Source organism: Peromyscus maniculatus, chromosome 20 (assembly GCF_049852395.1).
Source record: "Peromyscus maniculatus bairdii isolate BWxNUB_F1_BW_parent chromosome 20, HU_Pman_BW_mat_3.1, whole genome shotgun sequence".
NCBI lineage: Eukaryota > Metazoa > Chordata > Mammalia > Rodentia > Cricetidae > Peromyscus > Peromyscus maniculatus.
The window spans coordinates 27027639-27043960 of NC_134871.1; the positions used below are offsets into that span (position 1 = coordinate 27027639).

The following is a 16322-nucleotide window of genomic DNA, read 5'->3' on the forward strand; positions in this document are numbered from 1 at the left end:
AGGGGCACAAAGTAACTAAAAGTCCATGACATTGTTTTACTATTTCAAATAACCTACAAGTCAGGAATCCGAATCAGGGGCTGTGGAGACCTACTAAGGTTTTTATTTGTAGTTACTATTCTATTAAATTGGTATCATAACCTATCTAGTTAGTATTAAATGCAATGTGTTTGGTTCATAAAGTTTATGGGAGGAAAGGACAAAAGGGTTCTTGATAAAGAAAAGTATGACTTTAGAAATAATTTTTACCTCAAACATTTAATGATAGATGACTTCAGCATTCAAGTGATGTAGTTTTATTGAGAGAGGGAAAAGGAGATTAAAAAGAAAGAAGGCATTTAGTTCATGCCAAGCACCCAGACTCCCATGGTGGCCTTGCCTTCTGTAGGAAGACGGCAGCTAGTCAGTAAGGAGCAGGCGAGAGCACTGAGTCTGTCATTCCGACTTAAGCACTCGCTGCTTTATAGAAACTCCGTTCTCAGACTTCACTTTGGAGGTGGTAACAGCACTGCAAATCAATGCTGTTCTGTCACAGCTCTCTTACACAGCCTCAGTATGTAATGCTAGCATGGCCAACAGGTCTAGGGAACCAGCCAGGGTATAAGAGGATCTCAAATATATTTTTACTCGTTCATTCCTGCCAGCCTTGTTTTGCCAGTAATCTCTTTAGCACATGGCTTATGTGGACAATAGAACAATTTGCTGTGGCCATAGGCAGAACTTAATATTGTCACACATTCAACCAACTGCATGGGTGGAGGGTTGCTTGTGGCTTCCTATATTCTCAGGGCTTTGACTCTTAACATGCACCCATTTCACAGAACACTAAACTAACAGGTTCTATGTTAGGATGCAAAGAAGGACTGCTAGGAAAAGATCTCTCTCTAGTACTGAGTTACTAGGACTAGGAACTTTCTTCTATAGCAACCTTTTGTTCAATGACATTCATGGCAACTGACTGCAAAAAATTTTGTTGTTTTAAAGGTCTCCTTTCTTCTCTACAAAACACACTGTTTGAGCCGGGCGGTGGCAGCGCACGCCTTTAATCTGGGAGGCAGAGCCAGGCGGATCTCTGTGAGTTCAAGGCCAGCCTGGGCTACCAAGTGAGTTCCAGGAAAGGCGCAAAGCTACACAGAGAAACCCCTGTCTCGAAAAACCAAAAAACAAACAAACAAAAAACAACAACAACAACACACTGTTTGAATGTGATTATGTGTGAAGTTTGTACAGTTGTTTTTATTCAGATGCAACCAAATCTAGAGAAATTGAAACAGAAAGCACTGTTTCACCACACCCTGGCATTATACAGGACAGGTACATGTCACTATTATGGACTATGGTGAAAATATATCACTTGAGGCCAAAAGTAGTCTGGCAAAAAAAAAAAATGGATTAAGTTTGAAATCTGCTGACTAAATTAGATTGGAAGACAGGCTAATGCTGTTAGAAACAAGGTTTGAAGGTGGATTTACACAAGATATTATAACAATGGTAATGGGTTTCCTATCAGAAAAAAGCACAGTCTTATGAAAGTTCCCTGAGAGAACCATATTTATACAATTAACAATTGTTTTGCTGAAAAAAAGAATTCCATTATTGTGTGCGGACACATGTGGGCTGTGTAAAAACACAAGAGCTGTGTAACACACAGTAAACAGAAAGCAATGATCTTAAGCAGGCCACATCCTTGAACTCGTCATTAATAAATGTCTTTCCTCCATTCAGCTACTCGGCTGGTGGAAGCCTGTTTTCTTCAAGCACTTCAAACACTGAAGTCCAGGAACATTTATTATTTTAATCCATTACAGGCAGTGCTTGATTTAACTTTATTGGTTGTGGTGGTGGTAGTGGTTATAAGTGGGGGTACAGCAATGTTCTTTTACACATCGTTTCAAAAGGGCTTAATTATATTTTATAGTTTGGGCCAGGAATTCTGCTTGTTTTTTGTCTAACCAGGTTCAAATGGAGTTCAGGTCAGTGATGAATCAGAAGAAAAAGTCAGAGATGGCTATCTTTCTGCTGTGAGCTCATCTCCCTCTAGAAAGGCTGGGCAGGTACATCATGTTCACCACTGCACAGGAGATTGCCTTGATAGCCTGTCCTGCGGCTCATTAGAAAGTTTTCACTTTTCATGCCGCCTTGAAATGAACACACGAGAGACTGAACACAGTGCTCACTTCTATTTCTCTGAAGTTGCTGTACTCTGAATTTTAAATGGCTCCTGCTGGGCTACCAGGTATGGGAACCTCATCAGCACTAAAACCCAAAAAACCCGACAAACAAGAAACATTTTGATGGCATAGCTCTTTACCACAGAACATATACATTTCACAAAACTGAAGACATGGACATTGCAGGGACATTACTTGTTTCAACAAAATAAATGACTTCTGTATAAACATGCCCAAATAATGCTGGGTGGTGGTGGCCCACGCCTTTAATCCCAGCACTTGGTAGATAGAGCCAGGCAGATCTCTGTGAGTTCGAGGCCAGCCTGGTCTACAGGGCAAGATCCAGGACAGGCACCAAAACTACACAGAGAAACCCTGTCTCTAAAAACCAAAACAAACAAACAAACAAACGAACATGTCCAAATAGCAAAAACCGACTAGTTTTTAAAAATACTAAACATTCACAGGTATTCATCCCCCACACCCCACCTGGCACAGAAAAGCCCTTTTCTGATGGTGAGACGGCCCAGTCGGCAATGGCACTCATGGTGCAAGCTGGTGATTTGAGTTCGAGTCCCAGGACCCATGGAAAGATGGAGCAGCTTTGGACCTTCCTGTGTGTGCTGTGGCATGTGCACTTACCCATACCCCGCATCATACACACTCTGAAACATAAAAAACGACCTTTCCTAGTTGTGGAATTGATACTGCTGATTGATGTTTAATAGTCATCTACTCACACATCATAACAATCACAGCAAAAATAATCCGTGTTGAGTCTCTAATACTCATGTGTTTCTGTTTTTAGTCATATGAGAGAAGTAATATGAAGTATTATTTGGGGGAGAAGTTACAATATTTTTACTAGGTTTTATTTCATTTTCAAGTTTTAGAACTTCCTACATTTTTGGGGAATGCCCAATCGCTTACCAGAATGTGCAGAAAAATATTCTCACAGATAAAAACAAGTAGTCTACGAGTAATTTCAGGGTGAAAAGATGCCATGCCAGCTTATCAGGAGGAACTGTGAACCTCAGAGCAAAAGGAGGGGCTCAGTCGGGGATGAGGAGGTGCTGTGTCTCACGGACTCTCACCCATCTGTTCTGCCCGCCTACATTTCCCTTCTGCAAACCCATAAAGGCACCTCTACCCCAGGGACTACAGAAAGGCAGTAGATTCTTCTGCTTCTCATTAGCACGAGATTCAGTAACTCATTTCATTGTCAAGACAGTCCCTTTACTCTTTCTTCTGTGCTCGCCAGGTATGCCAAAATGACAAACAAAACCCCAGATGTTGCAGACCAGTGAGCATTCCTGTTTTCCTTGAGTGTTGGCTTTAAGCTACTTGGGACAGAGTGTCAAAAAAGACAGGACCCTGACGCCCACACCCAATATTCATTAAGGACTGTTGGTGATTTGTATAGCTGTCGACTAGCTACATTTATGTTTCCATCCTCAGTGGATCCTTAAAAGCTATGTTTGTCTTCTGTCTTTTACTGTCAAGAAGTTCATTTCTTGTCCTTCAGACCCTGGAAAGAGATGCATTTCTGTCTGAAAGCAGCAGGGGCTTTGGGGTGCTGTAAATGGCTTACCACTGCACCATGGGATTTTAGGTGGACGTATCTAATTTACTGTGCTAACTGGCATCCAAAGGCTATGAGGACGCTTAGAGATTTCCTTCAGGATAAGCACAACATGGAAAGTGGGACCAACACTTTGCTTCAGTTAATGAGCTGGTTTCCCTTTTGGGGATTGAGGGAGGTTAGGTTCTATGTGTGTTAGGAGGGGGTTAGGTTCTATGTGTGTTAGGAGGGGGTTAGGTTCTATGTGTGTTAGGAGGGGGTTAGGTTCTATGTGTGTTAGGAGGGGGTCAGGTTCTATGTGTGTTAGGAGGGGGTTAGGTTCTATGTGTGTTAGGAGGGGGTTAGGTTCTATGTGTGTTAGGAGGGGGTCAGGTTCTATGTGTGTTAGGAGGGGTGTTAGGTTCTATGTGTGTTAGGAGGGGACTGGGTTCTATGTGCGTTAGGAGGGGGGTTAGGTTCTATGTATGTTAGGAGGGTGTTAGGTTCTATGTGTGTTAGGAGGGGGTCAGGTTCTATGTGTGTTAGGAGGGGGTTAGGTTCTATGTGTGTTAGGAGGGGGTCAGGTTCTATGTGTGTTAGGAGGGGGTCAGGTTCTATGTGTGTTAGGAGGGGGTCAGGTTCTATGTGTGTTAGGAGGGGGTCAGGTTCTATGTGTGTTAGGAGGGGGTCAGGTTCTATGTGTGTTAGGAGGGGGTCAGGTTCTATGTGTGTTAGGAGGGGGTTAGGTTCTATGTGTGTTAGGAGGGGGTTAGGTTCTATGTGTGTTAGGAGGGGTGTTAGGTTCTATGTGTGTTAGGAGGGGGTCAGGTTCTATGTGTGTTAGGAGGGGGTCAGGTTCTATGTGTGTTAGGAGGGGGTCGGGTTCTATGTGTGTTAGGAGGGGGTTAGGTTCTATGTGTGTTAGGAGGGGGTCGGGTTCTATGTGTGTTAGGAGGGGTGTTAGGTTCTATGTGTGTTAGGAGGGGGTCAGGTTCTATGTGTGTTAGGAGGGGGTCAGGTTCTATGTGTGTTAGGAGGGGGTCAGGTTCTATGTGTGTTAGGAGGGGGTCAGGTTCTATGTGTGTTAGGAGGGGGTCAGGTTCTATGTGTGTTAGGAGGGGGTCAGGTTCTATGTGTGTTAGGAGGGGGTCAGGTTCTATGTGTGTTAGGAGGGGGTTAGGTTCTATGTGTGTTAGGAGGGGGTCAGGTTCTATGTGTGTTAGGAGGGGGTCAGGTTCTATGTGTGTTAGGAGGGGGTTAGGTTCTATGTATGTTAGGAGGGGGTTAGGTTCTATGTGTGTTAGGAGGGGGTTGGGTTCTATGTATGTTAGGAGGGGGCTGGGTTCTATGTGTGTTAGGAGGGGGTTAGGTTCTATGTGTGTTAGGAGGGGGTCTGGTTCTATGTGTGTTAGGAGGGGGTCAGGTTCTATGTGTGTTAGGAGGGGGTCAGGTTCTATGTGTGTTAGGAGGGGGTCAGGTTCTATGTGTGTTAGGAGGGGGTTAGGTTCTATGTGTGTTAGGAGGGGGTTAGGTTCTATGTGTGTTAGGAGGGGGTCAGGTTCTATGTGTGTTAGGAGGGGGTCAGGTTCTATGTGTGTTAGGAGGGGGTTAGGTTCTATGTGTGTTAGGAGGGGGTTAGGTTCTATGTGTGTTAGGAGGGGGTTAGGTTCTATGTGTATTAGGCTTTGATGGTCCTGAATATGAAGGGAGCATTCCAGTTTCATGGAAAAAAATGGCTATGCTTCCTTTCTCTTTCTCTCTCTCTTGTTCTGTTTATATACAAAGTTAAGTACAGTAAGGGCCGAGAAAGTGATTTAAACCACTGTTCCTTTGACAATGAGCTCAACACACTGCTTTCTGGCTGGGAGAAAACCCCTCAATGTCTCCATGGTCAGAGTCTTTCTCGTCAATGGTGGCGTTACCCAGGATCTTCCCCGCATGTCATCCAGCTGTCCATGCTGTGTTTCCCTGTTCTTTGTCTAGTTGGAGGTTGCTAATTTAATTGCCCCGAGACAGAGCGTGGCAACCTCCAGTCCAGGGTTTCCCAGATCCTGACTGTGTACTCTGTATGCAGAAACCTAAGGCGTGCCATCTTAATAGAGCCGTAAATTACTCTGACAGGGAGCTACAGTGAGATCAATCCCCACCCTCCTGTGGAAAGAGACTTGCTGCTAGTTTAGAATTTATAACTACATACTTCAAGTGTCTCCGAAATGACATGCTTTAAACAGCAAAAGGGGATTGCACTGTGTGCCCATGTTGGGGGAAGAACATACTTTTAAAGAACGTACTCTACAATTGGACAGATTTAACAGATAACAAAGAAATATTATTGACCTTAAAATATTTCAGAATATAAGATATAATTTCTAACTAAGGTTTGTCTTGTTACTGGTAAAACATTCCTAAGATTGCCTGTAGTATATGCCAAGTTAAAAGAATACAAGCATCGCATCTTCTACAATCAGATGGCAGGGCCCTCTCACTCAGACACATGAGAGAATGTAAGTGTTCCAGCAGAAAGAGTCGTCAGTCACACGAGTCACTGCTGCTGAAAGCATGTGCAGAATGGGGAAACAGGAGGACTCAGGTCCCTGAAATACTCGGTCCACAGGAGCACACGAGTCTGAGGAGAGCTGGATGGCTTATTTTGTTTATTTTTCTTAGGCAGAAAATATTTAACCACTTCACTTTGTTCTGCTAGATGAAGATGAGAATTCTTTTAGCAAGCTCAGTAAATAATTTGTAACTGTTCACTTTAAAATGAGGAAATGAGTAGGAAAGCCCTCAGATTGTAGAAATGTACTGATGATGTTAGGGGGAAAACATTAGCTTTCTTGTTTCATGCCTTTATTATTCCCTTTCCCCACATACTTTCCATAAGCTTCTAACAGCTTAGATGATAAAAAAAAAATCATTAGGCAAACTCATTTTTTCTGTCCTCGTGACAAGTGAGGGAACATGCCCACAGCACATTCCCAACGGTGTTTCTCTAAGAATTACTTAGCACATAGGATTCCTCTAGAATTACAAATCCATTTCAGCTCTTAAATTAAAATTCATCTGGAAAGGACTGCTTTTCCCTGTTTATATAACATTGTCACATAAAGAGTGTTAAAAAAATATTTCTCTAAAAATAGCCTGCGTAAGTTAGGGATCAGCAGAGCTCTGCTGCTGGAGCTGGTCCTTTGTAGTTTTTCCACCATGTTCTTGCACAGTGTTTTTGAGTGTGTTTATTAAAGTCAGCACATCAAAAAGGATCAAAGAGAAAGTGAGGGAGAACCGAAGAAACCCCAAGCGTGCTGTCTCATTGGGGAGCTATGCAGATTCGGATAAACAAGTGCAAACTGCTGAGGTTTTAATGAAGAAATTTTTGACGATGGTTTTATCTTGAGCTCTTCCATAGGACACCATGTGGGAAGCAGATGCTGTGCCGTGTGCGGCACCACCCGCGCTCTGTTTCATAGCTCGTCTGAGATGACTGCTTTGTCAGTTTGAGAAGTGCAGCCGCTGCAGACGCTCACAACAGTTACACAAACTGTAAAATCCAAGACTCAGCGAAGCATTTCTGCATTACAGTCAACCTATACAATCCGACATTCATTCCAGCGAGCTCAAAGATATACCGTAAAAACCGGGCTGCATAGAGAACACCGCCACTTGAAAACTACAAACAGAAATATGACTACTAGTAGGGTGTGTGTGTGTGTGTGTGTGTGTGTGTGTGTGTGTGTGACGTTTTCATTTTTATCACTTACCAAAACTATCCCTAATTGCCAGGCATGGTGCCCATCTTTAACTACCTGGTTTCAAGGTGAGTTTGGGGGCAGCCTGGGCTCCAGAAAGAGCCGATCCCCACTGCTAACAAACACCACCACCAAGGGCTGTGCAGTGACCTCTCTCACAGTGTCCACAGACAGCAGCCTTCAGCAGCCACTGACACCTGCTCCTCTCTTATCTAACTCACACACAATGGATTTGCTGACTAAATTCTGTTGTGCTTTCACCATAGTAAATTCTTTCAACCGAATGATTGACTTCAATTTTGATTTAATGTGACACAAAAAACTATTTTAAAATGTTTGCTGAACGCTGCCCAGCAGAACAATACCAAGTAAGTTTTAGTCAAAACGGAAGTTTCTATTTTCCTGTTTAACAAGATAAAAGGAACATTAATTATAAGAGGGTTATATAGTTTTTCTGATATAAAGGGGAAATTACAAAAAAACCAGACCATTTGTATAGCTAAATGAAAGGTTTTCGATTGTATTGTAGAGAAAACAATTATGAAGCATAAACACCTTTAAAAGTGAATAAAACATAAGCAGCAAATGAACTCAGAGGAGGAGAAAAAGCAGGCCCTGCTCTACAGATGGTGCAATCCAACATGTTTAAAATTGCTCCTCTGTTTGGTCTTAATCTTTCCCGCCATCATTAAGGGACAGCGATTAGGAAGGTGGGAGATGAACACAGTGGACTGACACTGTAGTGTCCAGGGTTGGAATCTCTCACACCCCAAACCCTGCATTTTCATTTCTAACTTCAAAGACAACAAAGAAAAACAGAGCTTTTAGCTGGGTTGGTTACAAATACTTCATTGAGGAAGAAAGATGTCATCCATGTTTTGGCTTAAATTTATTACTACTCAACTATAAAAGTTAAAACAAAAAAACCCTCTTAATCTGCTGTGCTCAAACTGGCTCTCTAAACTCCGTCACGATCAGTCTCCAGCTGCCACTCGGTTCCCTTCGGTATGCAGCTAGGATGCACACAGCTTACGGCCTGACAGAGCCGACACATTAGCAGTCCACAGCCCTCCTCCGCACAGGCATGGGGAAGGACATGGCTCTCACAGGATTGTGGAAGCTATATGGTTCCCTCCTGAGATGTCTGGCACCTGGCTCTCAGCTTTCACAGTAGCAGTGTCTGTGATTGCAATGGTTACTTCCTGCCTGTGCTGACTTTCCTCTTCACATACCTTGTGGCCGCCCTTTCTGCTTCAGTGTGGAAAAGCACCTAACAACTTAGTCACAGCAGCAGAGGAGAAAATGGAGACGTCATGGCCGGGGAGCTTCCTGTCCGCTCCAGTTTTCAGCTGGCCTCTGGTGGGCTGAACACAGAGGCTCAGCCTTCCCCTGGCCAGGTGTTGCTGCTTGACAAAAATGCCTCAGCGGCATTCTCGCTGACTCGAGCTTTGGCTTGACACTGCAATTGCTACCATGGCAACTTCTCTTTCTACAATAAACTGTTCCCAGTGACGCAGTGAACTGCATTAGAATCCCCTGCAAGGCGTACAAGAGACAGACCATTGGGCCCTGCGCCCCGAGTCTGATTCAGTAGTCTGGGGTGGGGTCTAGCACGGACATTGCCAGCATGGTCTCAGGGTCTCAGGTGATCCGTGCTGTTCCACAGACGGCACTGGGAAAACCACTGTGCCACTGCTTCAAAATGCCCGACGTGCCGTTGTTCCACCTCGGCCATTTCAGCTAAAGAAAGCCAGGAACCAACAGTTCCGAAGACAGTTACAAGAATGTGCCTCAAGAGGTGGATAGGGCATTTCAGGGCTTGGAAATACCCCAGGCTCACAGGATTTGTTAAAACAAACAAACAGCCTAAACAAAATGACAACAGCCCCAATCCAAACTGAACCAAACCAAACCAAACCGAACCGAACTGGACCAGCATCTCTGCAATAAGCTCACAGCAGGAAATGTTCCCAATCTCGAGTGAGTCTAAAACTTATTTCTACACAACACCAATCTTTGAAACGTTACATTTTCATACCTTACATAGGATGCGTTTTCTCTCCTCTGCTCCTCCTCCCTCCGCCCGCCCTCCTCCCTCTGTCACTCACCAGGTGCTCGTTGTGCTGCTTTGACACTAAGGCTTCCATTGAGGTTCGACAGTGATGCCAACACACATGGTGTATGAGGATGTGGGACGGTTTCCATGGAGACCACAATCTGGGTAGTATGGACAGAAACTTTCTGAAAGCAGGAAATGGCTCTCCACAAGTTTTCCTGAAAAGAAGTCTTCTGTGCTCCATCACAGTGAACTTTGGGCGTAGACAGCTTTCCGCGGTAACATTTGGAGGTGGGAGGCTCATCCTTATTCAGTACAGGGTCCGGTGGGGCTGAGGTCTCTTTGCTATGTGCAAAGCTGTGTGCCTTTTTAATCTTCTTTAAAAAATGATGTATCTGATCCAGCTTGGTGAAACTCAAGTTTGCTTTCAAAGGCTTTGATGCATCCAAGTTGATGTCAGCTACAAAAACAACAACAACCTTCAGAAACCTCCTGGAGTGCTAACACTCATCGACGACGTGCCAGAGCACTGCATCGTCTTACCTGTCACCTCCTCTCGTGCAGTCGACCAAAGGAGCATCATTATCGAGCTGCTTAGTGGCCTAAACTGCTGGCCCCTCGTGCAAGGTCCAGCCCAGGAAGGCCCTTCCATCCTCAGGTGCTATGGCACACTGAAGTAGGCTTCCCAGTTTGGTACCTATCTGAAACTGGCATTTGATCTCCCAAGGAAACAGAACTCCTCACAGGACCAGAACAGTGTAGGACAAAATGTCAATCCTAAACATCACGGATCTCCAGACCTTACCTTCCTCCTTTACGAACTGTTATGACCTGAAGAGATTCTGGGACTTGCTGTACATTCTGCACTGATAAACACTGATGTGCATCACTCCAATAAATGTTAAGTAGACAGAAATTTCTTAAAATCTATAGTCCAATTTACATGTATCACATGTCAGATGTCTTCCAACTGGCCTTATTACTTCTGTTTCCCTCTTCTTTTCCCTTGCACGACCTAGTAAGGAGTTGGTCCAAATGTCCTTGAGAGCACACCTGTGCATATCATCGTCCTCAGGTGTGCAATCTTACCAGTCCAGGAATTAGTTTCCAGACACCTTATTGACACATTCACATTCTAAGTTCGGAACATTACTATCACCACAGACAGACAGACAGACAGACAGACAGACAAACTGACTACTTAGCAATCACTTATTACTTTTCTTCCACTCCTAGCCTCAAACTACCACCAAGCTCTGTCTTTGCATACCTGCTGACTGGGGACACTGCACAGAAATAGAACCATAGAATACTGGATGCTTTCTGCCTTGCTTCCTTTATATATCAACATGCTTGTGAGGTACACATCCATGTTAATTTTGATTGGCCTTCATTTGATTTCCCTAGTGACTAATTTGTTGAATGCTTTCTCGTATACTTCTTGTCCATTTTGTATAAATGCTTGAAAAATATGTATTTAACTCTGCTCATTGTGTGTGGTGGAGAGAGGGAGAGAGGGAGGGAGGAGAGGGGAGGGGAAGAGGGGGGAGGGAGAGGGGAGAGAGAGAGAGAGAGAGAGAGAGAGAGAGAGAGAGAGAGAGAGAGAGAGAGAGAGAGAGAGAAGTGAACAGGTGAGTGCAGAAGGGCAGGCACCAGTGTAGAGCTCAGAGAACAAGTCCAGGGATCCGCCCTCCTCTTCCAATTGTTTTGAGCAGTCTCATTCCTGCTGCAGATGTCAAGCTTGTGGCCCACAAGCTAGTAGAGATTCTCCTGTGCTGGCTGCCATCTTCTAGTGCTGGAGGAGCACCAGGATTATAGATGCGTTAGACTTCACATGGCTTTATGAGCTTTGGGGACCTGAATGCTGATCCTCATATTTGTGCAATAAGTGGTTTCCCCTTTGGACAATCTCCCCAGCCCCAAAATCTGCTAATTTTTAACAGTAATGCTTTTTTTTTCACTTGAAGGGTTTTTAAAGTCCTTATTCTAAGATATATGGTTTGTAAATATTTTATTCCATGAAGTTGGACTGTCTTTTCACTTTATTTTGGCTGCTTTTAGCACAGTACTTTCAGCTTTTCAACACTGAGTATTTAAATTTTGTGAGGCCCAATATGTCCATTATTTTGTTTATACTGTTTAACCTAAGACCACAGAGGTTTGTACTATGATTCTTCTAAGAGGCTTATAGTTCTCTCTCTTACATTAGGTCTACCATCTTTGGTGAATCAACCTTTGTGTCTTATACAGCACTCTGGATGTGGATACTGTGTCAATCAGTATATGTCAACCATATGCGGCTAAAAGGTATAATTTGGGGTTCTACAGAAAACAATAGAGCAGTAGGATAAATATTGTGGGGGAAAACAGATAGTTCAAATGGTTCACACATTTACCTGCTCTGTCTACACAGCCCTTTATATGTGCCTCCAGATTCTGTGGCCTCATAGTAAGTAACACTGACTTTATCACAATGAGAATCGGAAAACAATTTTAGCAGATGATTATAATAGTGAGACAAAATAAAACTAAAGTTGATAAGTTGTATGCCCCTCACCTTCCTGGTTTTATACCAAGAAACTTGAACTTAAAAGTACTCATTCTGTACCCATAGCAACAACTTAGTCACTTATTCAGGAGGTTGCCCAGACAGGCCCACTAAGTCAACTGGTAGACCTAGGGGATCCATTTTTCTCTGACTGCAGATTGGTATAACATCCATGGAGGGTAGACATAGAGTAGCCAACTATTACCTTGAGATGAATCTCCATCTCTCAGCTATCACTGTGTTCCCAGGAACACAGATGAAAATTATTTATAACCCTGGGTACTTGCCTAACTTGTCTTTTGAGACTCAGCTCTTATTTCTAGGCCACCTTTTATAACCTCTGTTACTAAGTGCATTTCCAGTGCATTTTGCTAGACACTACTGTACACTTGCCCAGTGAATTGTGATTGATGGGGAAGCAGCTGTCGTACATCTTAGTGTACTGAGCACCTAGACTATTGTTTGTATTGAATGAAAAAGGTGTAAGAGGAAAATGAACGGATCATGTAATTGAACTGACCAAGGCCCATCAATCAGCTCCTCCAGAACAGTTCATTAGCTCCTCTCTGCTGTTCTGTCACCTGTGCTAGTGAACGGCTCTACAATCAGTCAACCACAGGGTTCAGAGCAGGACTCTGACTTTCTGGTTCCTCATTCTACTTTCTTTGCTCACTCCCAATCAAACTACCAAATAAGTTGTGCCAATTTGACTTCTAAAACATTGCTTGACTCCAATCCCCCCGCTCTCCAGCACGTCTACCACTCCTCATTTTCCTCCCCATCTATTATAAAGTCTACTAACTGATTTTTCTGCCTAGGCATTTCCTTCAATCCAGTGCCACAGAACAATTTCCAAAGTATTTGTTTTGGGTGTGATCCTGCTAGGTGCACCTGTAGGAAGCACAGGAGGACCCGAGAGAGTGGAGTCCTCAGTGAATGTGCATTGTTGACATGGGCACAGTCAAGTTGAGGACTCCAAAGCCTTAGACCCTTACAAAGTAGTTTCCTTGTAAGGGCCAGGCTGAAGAGGGGTGGTGGCAAGGCTCTTCTCAGTTCCAGTGAGTGTTTATGAACAATTGATCAGCATGTGCAAACACTAGCAACTGCAGCTTTCTCCTCCCACATGTTTACATCTGGAGCTGCTTGCTACAGAGACTTTCTACAGAGGCTCGCTGAGCAGTCCCTCTGCACTGCACCCAGTAATCAGGCTGTGGTTCCAGGCTGTGGTGATGGCAGAGCCCCAGATAATCCTAGCTTTACTGCATGTGTCTGTATTTTCTTTTTTTTTTTTTTTTTTTTTTTTTTTTAAAGATTTATTTATTTATTATACATACAGTATGTATGACTGCAGGCCAGAAGAGGGCACCAGATCTCATTACAGATGGTTGTGAGCCATCATGTGGTTGCTGGGAATTGAACTCAGGACCTCAGGAAGAACAGTCCGTGCTCTTAACCTCTGAGCCATCTCTCCAGCCCCCGTGTCTGTATTTTCTTAATTCCCTTTCCTCCCCTAGCCAGGGTGCTAGGACCCAAGCTATACAGGTAATGACATTTACCTCTGCTTATAACTCTTTACTGACTCCTATTCATCTATGACATAAAAATTCAACCTATTATGATAGAAGAAAAACAATCTTGCCTTTAAGCTGTAGATCCTGCTTGTCTCATCTTTAAAGGCTCAGTATATAGAACCTACTTCTCCTGATCCTTACCATGCACCAGGCATTTGTTCATGTGTATAATGTATCTCTGCTGTGTCTCTATAATCTCCAATGTTCAAATACTGCTCAGCATTTTCTTTAAGTTCATTCACAAGGTGAAGCATGTGTTCCTCCTTGGGGTTCTATGTATGCATAATGTTTTTCTCTGAGCTATATGTCCTGCTAGTTAAGAAGACCCTAACTAGACATCCTTCGTCCTCAGTACACTGCACCAGGCCTCAAACATCACAAAACCCATGTTTGGTCTTTTGGTACTCGAACGTTTCAGAACATACTAATCTGGTTCTGTGGCAGACAAAATTCTAATAATGAACTTCCCTCCAAAGATTCCCATGCTCTGGCTACTAAATTAGATACTGAATATAGGTACTGGTCTACTATAAAGAGAGTCTGAGGCTTGCTCCAGGTCCCCAGTTAGATAAGGAGATTATCTAGAGGGGCTGATGTAATCATGTGCCTTGGAAAGGGCACATGAAAGATAAGAGGGAAAGTTAGGGACGTGAAGCCTGAAAAAGGTGAGAAGAACCATGTGACCCTACAGTTGGACAACAGCTAACCAGGACGTGGGGACCTCCCTCCTACAAACACAAGGAGCAGCTGGAATGAGTTTAGAAGCAGGTTTTCTTTAGGAAGTCTCCATAGGACTGCTGATCCCAAATGACGCACACATTTAGCAGAGAACTAGCTGAACCCACCTAGAAACAACTACAGTCCATGAGAGACTAAACTCACATTTGTTGTGATTTGTTATATATCAATAAAAATATACATTCCATATGGCTGCGTACCTACACATAACATATCCAGGTCCTAATGTGAATATACATGAAGTTTCTAGGTCTATGCAAATTGGCTTGACCTTGTTCCACCCATTCTCCCATAGCAAAGTAATGGAACAAGTCTAAGTATACAGTGCATGCTTCCCTCTGTCATGAGTTTACTCCTTCAATACTGTTTCAGGATCCCAGGGAAGATGGAACCCTGTCTCTCCCGACAGAAAGACCACAACTGTAAAATCTCCAGAGATAGCTATTTGGAAGATTCTGAAGAGCAAATGGTAAATGAAAGAAAAGAAATACAGAATTCAAAACATTATCCAAGTGGGGCTCAGTGCCCCCTTGTACTCCCCTTCACCATCGGCTTGGAACAGCAGCAGCCTCAAACCAGACACGACTGCCATGTGCAGCAGAGGTGCGGAAGGAGACTTCTGGTCCAGGCTCCAGAGGGCGAGGGCACTCCTTTCCTCTCTTCTTTTCTGTGCTCCAGAAGCAGACAGAGAAAGGCCACTTTTGAAGTAACTTTATGGAACTGCTATTCCTGACATAAGAAACTCACATCAACATCTCTCAGCAAGAGAGACACAAAAGTCCACAATTAAGGGCCAGTGGGATGGTTCAGGGGCAAGTTAGCCTCTGACTTCCACATGTATGTGTGCGTGCATGTGCATGTACACACATACACAATATTTAATAAAACATTTTAAAAATTCTACAACCAAGCACAGTTTATTCAGGAACTTGGATTAACTAAATTAAAAGCCTGGAGAGAAAAAAGATCAATTGATGAAGAAAAAATATTGGAAAGTCCGATATTTATTCAATTTAAGAACTCCTAAGCAAGATATCAACAGAGAGCAATATTTTACTCTGATACATGTCATATACAATATGTCTAGAGCTAGCATCATAATTATGAGAGTTGAAATGCTTTCTCCATGAGATCGGGAACTAACTAAGGACGTTATGTCCATCTCATTACTCATCGCATCATACTGGAAATCATAGCCAAAATAAGGGGAGAAAACTGTAAAGGAAAAAAGAAAGACAATGCTTATTTGTGGATGGCATTATTGTTACATGTTGAAATCCATTATAAAAAGCTGGGCATGACTAAGTGTACCCATAACCTCACCCCTGAAAGGTGAATATAGGCAGATCCCTAGGGCTCTCTGGTGACCAGCTTAGCTAAAAATGATCCCTAGCACCCATGTAAAAAAGTTGGTGTGGTGGGTAGGTGGAAGCAGGAGGGTCCTTGGGGCTTGCTGGCTATCCAGTATAGCTGAATTGGCAAGGTCCTGGTTCTGTGAGAGACATTGTCTTTAAAAAAAGTAATAATAATGTGGAGAGTGACCAAAGAAGAGACCTCTGGCTTCCGCATGAACCTGCATCCAAAGCAGCACACATGCAAGCACATATACAAACATACACACATGTGCAAAGATACAATAGACTTGGAACAGGGTGTGTGTGTGTGTGTGTGTGTGTGTGTGTGTGTGTGTGTGTGTGTGTTTCAATGATCATAACACAGAATCTAGAAAGAGTATAAACAAATATTGCCCAATGATTTCTGAAAATGTCACAAAAGCAATTAAATGGAATAAAGACAGTAGTGTTATCAAGTTTGTTAGCTATGTGTAATAGATTTAGGAATGAGGTATAATATAGAATTTTTGAGAAATGTAGATGAGTCTTCAAGTTTTAGAGATAAGATACAATTCTTGTAGATGGCACACAAAAACA

General features: G+C 43.3%; 1 protein-coding gene and 1 long non-coding RNA gene across 7 annotated transcripts in view; one reads left to right on the forward strand and one right to left on the reverse strand.

The window, feature by feature from the left end:
* Vps13b (vacuolar protein sorting 13 homolog B) overlaps positions 1–16322 on the reverse strand; it is a 568282-nt gene that overhangs the window by 157918 nt on the left and 394042 nt on the right. For 4 of the 5 annotated variants that reach the window (XM_076555926.1, XM_042264499.2, XM_042264498.2 and 1 more), the window contains exon 36: positions 9587–9994. The exons of the other annotated variant lie outside the window; for it this stretch is intronic. In XM_076555926.1, coding sequence (XP_076412041.1) covers positions 9587–9994 — 408 coding nt within the window. The remainder of the gene's footprint in view (positions 1–9586; positions 9995–16322) is intronic. 5 annotated transcript variants of the gene reach the window in all.
* On the forward strand, positions 9024–15297 carry LOC121824232 (uncharacterized). Of its 2 annotated transcripts, none has more exons than XR_013046392.1 (3): positions 9024–10439; positions 11744–11841; positions 14764–15297. It is a non-coding gene; the product is annotated as an uncharacterized LOC121824232 (long non-coding RNA). The 2 variants fall into 2 exon arrangements; XR_006066039.2 differs by having other exon boundaries at positions 9024–10434.